General features: G+C 60.5%; 1 protein-coding gene across 1 annotated transcript; it reads right to left on the reverse strand.

Annotated features, from left to right (window-relative positions):
• GADD45GIP1 (GADD45G interacting protein 1) lies at positions 1 to 1796 on the reverse strand. The gene is made up of 2 exons (XM_034793060.1): positions 1388 to 1796; positions 1 to 972 (listed from the first exon to the last, which is right to left on the reverse strand). Exons 1-2 carry the CDS (start codon positions 1729 to 1731, stop codon positions 645 to 647), a joined length of 672 nt encoding a protein of 223 aa, XP_034648951.1. The 5' UTR covers positions 1732 to 1796; the 3' UTR covers positions 1 to 644.
• Positions 1797 to 3098: the final 1302 nt, after the last annotated feature.

Here is a 3098-nt window from a genome sequence, read left to right on the forward strand (position 1 = left end):
TAGCCAAGGCCCTGCTCAGAGCCTTTAATTTCAACATACAAAGTACAATCTCAGGTTGCCGGCTTGGTAGGGACAGAACTGGCTGAGAAAGGAGCCTAGTGGTTACATTGCTAACACAGTCACCATGCGGTCGTCACCCTCTCTCCAATAGCAGCATTCACTCGGGAGCCCCGGGGCTCTGCAAGGTAATGCCACAACGTATCATTCCCAATCTGAAGCGGGGGGAGAGGAGCCTAGGGCTTGCGAGCAGGACCTTCCAATGACCTCCCTCTGCCCTACTCAAACTCCACGAGGTGGCCCGTGCACAGATCTGAGTCCAGCTGGGGGTGTCTGAAGAACCCAGGCCGAGCTGGCTGGTTGTACACGCAGGGAGGGAGGCTGCCCGCACCCCCTGCCACACTCCAGGGGACAGCTCCTACACTGGGGCTGACCTTGCAGTGCAGTGCCCATGGACCCAGCGCTTCACCCTCCCCCCCTAATTAGAGTAACTGGTGGTGTTGACTTGCTGCTCTGAGAAGCATGATTGGCGTTCCAGACCTGAGCCAGCTCCCTGCTCAGCCCCCGTCTAGCACGCACTGGGAACAGAATTTAGCTCAGTGACAACCAGCAGTGACCCAGTCGGAGGCTCCTAGATCATGTGCCCCCTAGGCTGGTTCAGCCGCCTCAGCTGAGACAGGAACAGGTTCTGGGTCAGCGGTGGCGGCGACGGCTTTCTTCTTTGCCTCCTCCTTGAGCTGTTTCTTCTTCAGCTTGAGCTCCTTGCGCTGTTTCTTCTCCATCTCCTGCACCAGCTCCTGGAACTTGGCACTGCGGTGGTCCACCTTGTGGCCAAAACGCTCCTGGGCCTCGGCCAGCAGCTTCGCCCGCCGGGCCTTGTCCTCCCGCTCCTTCTCTTTGCGTGCCACCTTCTCCCGCCGCCAGTCCTCGATCATCTGCGGCATCTCGGCCATGTTGGCGGCAATCAGGTTCTCTCTGCCAAGAGGGCAAACAACAAGCCAGCCATGAAACACCCACCACCACAGGGGGGAGACTCTTTGTATCTCTACTGCCACTGCTGCCCCCAAGACTTGCACTGTAATTTGGGTGGGTGACAGAGGTCACCATTCCCTTGGCCTGAGGGCGGGTCTTGGGCCTGGAGACCTTGCTCATAGGAGTGGGGCTGGAGCAATGTGTTTGGGGATCACACCCCAAAGAGGGTGGTCATCATCCCAGGACTAGGGTTAGGTTCCAGCATCTCCCCCACCTCTGGAGTAGAGTCCTCCCTCCCCAGGAACTGGCTCAGGTTTGGGGGTCCCTCCTTCTCTCCAGGAAGGAATCACGTTTCAGAGCCCCTCCCACGGCAGTCAGGACCCAGACCTCCGTCCCCCAGGGCTGGCCCCCTCCGCACCTCTCCACCCGCTGCCTCTCCTCCTCCCGCTCCTTCCTGTCCAGCGCCGCCTCCATCTCCCTCAGCCCGGGGAACCACTCCCTCTCCTCGGCCTCCAGCTCCTGCAGCTTCTCGGGGCTGGGCCAGAGCCGGGCCGGGTCCACGCCGGAGGCCGAGCCGTGGCGCCCGTACAGCTTGGCCTCATAGGCGGGCTGCAGCTGCCACACGGGCGTGAGGGGATCGTCCGGGGGCGGCCGGTACACGCCGCCCGGCTTGCGCCGCGGGGGCGGGGCGTGATAGGAGCGGGCGGCCGGGACCGCGGCCCGGAGCAGCCCCTGCCACGCCCGCCGCATGGGCGCCGCCATCTTAGACTGTCACGTGACCTCGCCGGGCGGGTCCTGCTAGCAGTAGCTAGGGCTGCCCAGAGAAGCGCCTGACACCCCGCCCCGCTGACCGGAAGTGGGGAGATGGAGGCCGGAAGTTGGTTTGGGGGCAGGCTCAGAAAGACCGGAAGTGGGCATTGGGGACCGGAAGAGGGGTATTTGGGAGGCAGCGAGGGCCGGAAGTGGGGCATTTTGGGGCAGTGGGGACCGGAAGAGGGGTCTTTGGGAGGCAGTGAGGGCCGGAAGTGGGGCATTTTGGGGCAGTGGGGACCGGAAGTGGGGCTGAGGGATTCAAGGGGCCACATGGGGGGATTTACCCCCAAACTGAGGTGTCTCCTCACCATGCCCTGGAACCAGCGCACCGTCGCCTAGTAACGTGGTGCTGCGTTGAGACAAAGGGCCACGAGTCAAACCCGGCGCCGAGTCACTGTCACGTCCAGGCGACGTGTCGTCAGGTCACCCACACGTAGGGCGGCCACCTCTGAGCAACAAAAAACCCGGGCAGCCAGGCAGGGCCTGAGCCCACAGAACCGGCCAGCCGGCAGCGCGTGCTCTGCGCCCCCACAGACCTCCCCGGCCAGCCACCGCCACAAAGGGGCGACCCGGAGAAAACCTGGACAGGTGGCAACCCCTCCCCCCAGAATGGGTTACATTTACATTAGAACATGGCATGACCTCAGCCCAGGGCACTGGGTCAGAAAGTGGCCTTGGAATGACAGGCAAGCGCCCAGACAATGGGATGGCGCCGGGTGCTGTCTGAATGTGGCACCAAGATGAAACACCATCACCTCGTGGCACAATGGTGTCACAAGAAATAGCATCGGAGGGACACTTTGCAACCTTACGGCCTCATGCCACATCCTGACTTCAATACACGGTGTCCAGATGAAATACCAGCTCGCTGGTGTCTAGTTGAGTGGTTGATGCCCCACAACAGTGCCTCACGAGACAAAGTGACAATGGCACGTTGCAACGTTGTTGTTATCTGACACCCTGCGATGCAAGCTGACAGTGTAGTGCCAAAGTATGCCACATCAAGAACCAGCATTTCAGGGTCTGAGATACTGGGGTGTTGGAGTATCCCAACCTCAAGGAGAAATGTGAAGGACTTTAACCTTTATGACCTCACAAAATGTCACTGTGTCATATCTTGTAACCTGATGGATACGCTTGTTTCCCACCCGGGATTGCAGTTCCTGCCTTGACCAGCTCCTAGGTGCCACCTCAGCCAGGAAGAAACAAACCCCCACGCTCAGCACAGCTGGTACCAGCTTGTCTAAGGAAGTTTACCGGTAAGGCTCCGATTCAGGGAACCCCAGAAAAGTTTTGTGTTGCATTTCTTCTGCCAT

The sequence above is a fragment of the Trachemys scripta genome, chromosome 16, assembly GCF_013100865.1.
Source record: "Trachemys scripta elegans isolate TJP31775 chromosome 16, CAS_Tse_1.0, whole genome shotgun sequence".
Classification (NCBI taxonomy): Eukaryota; Metazoa; Chordata; order Testudines; family Emydidae; genus Trachemys; species Trachemys scripta.

Coding starts and splice junctions, on each gene's coding strand:
- GADD45GIP1 (XM_034793060.1), bottom strand. CDS start 1,731: ATGGCGGCGCCCATGCGGCGGGCGTGGCAGGGGCTGCTCCGGGCCGCG. Junction 973..1,387: donor GAGAGGCAGCGGGTGGAGAG/GTGCGGAGGGGG, acceptor CCCTCTTGGCAG/AGAGAACCTGATTGCCGCCA.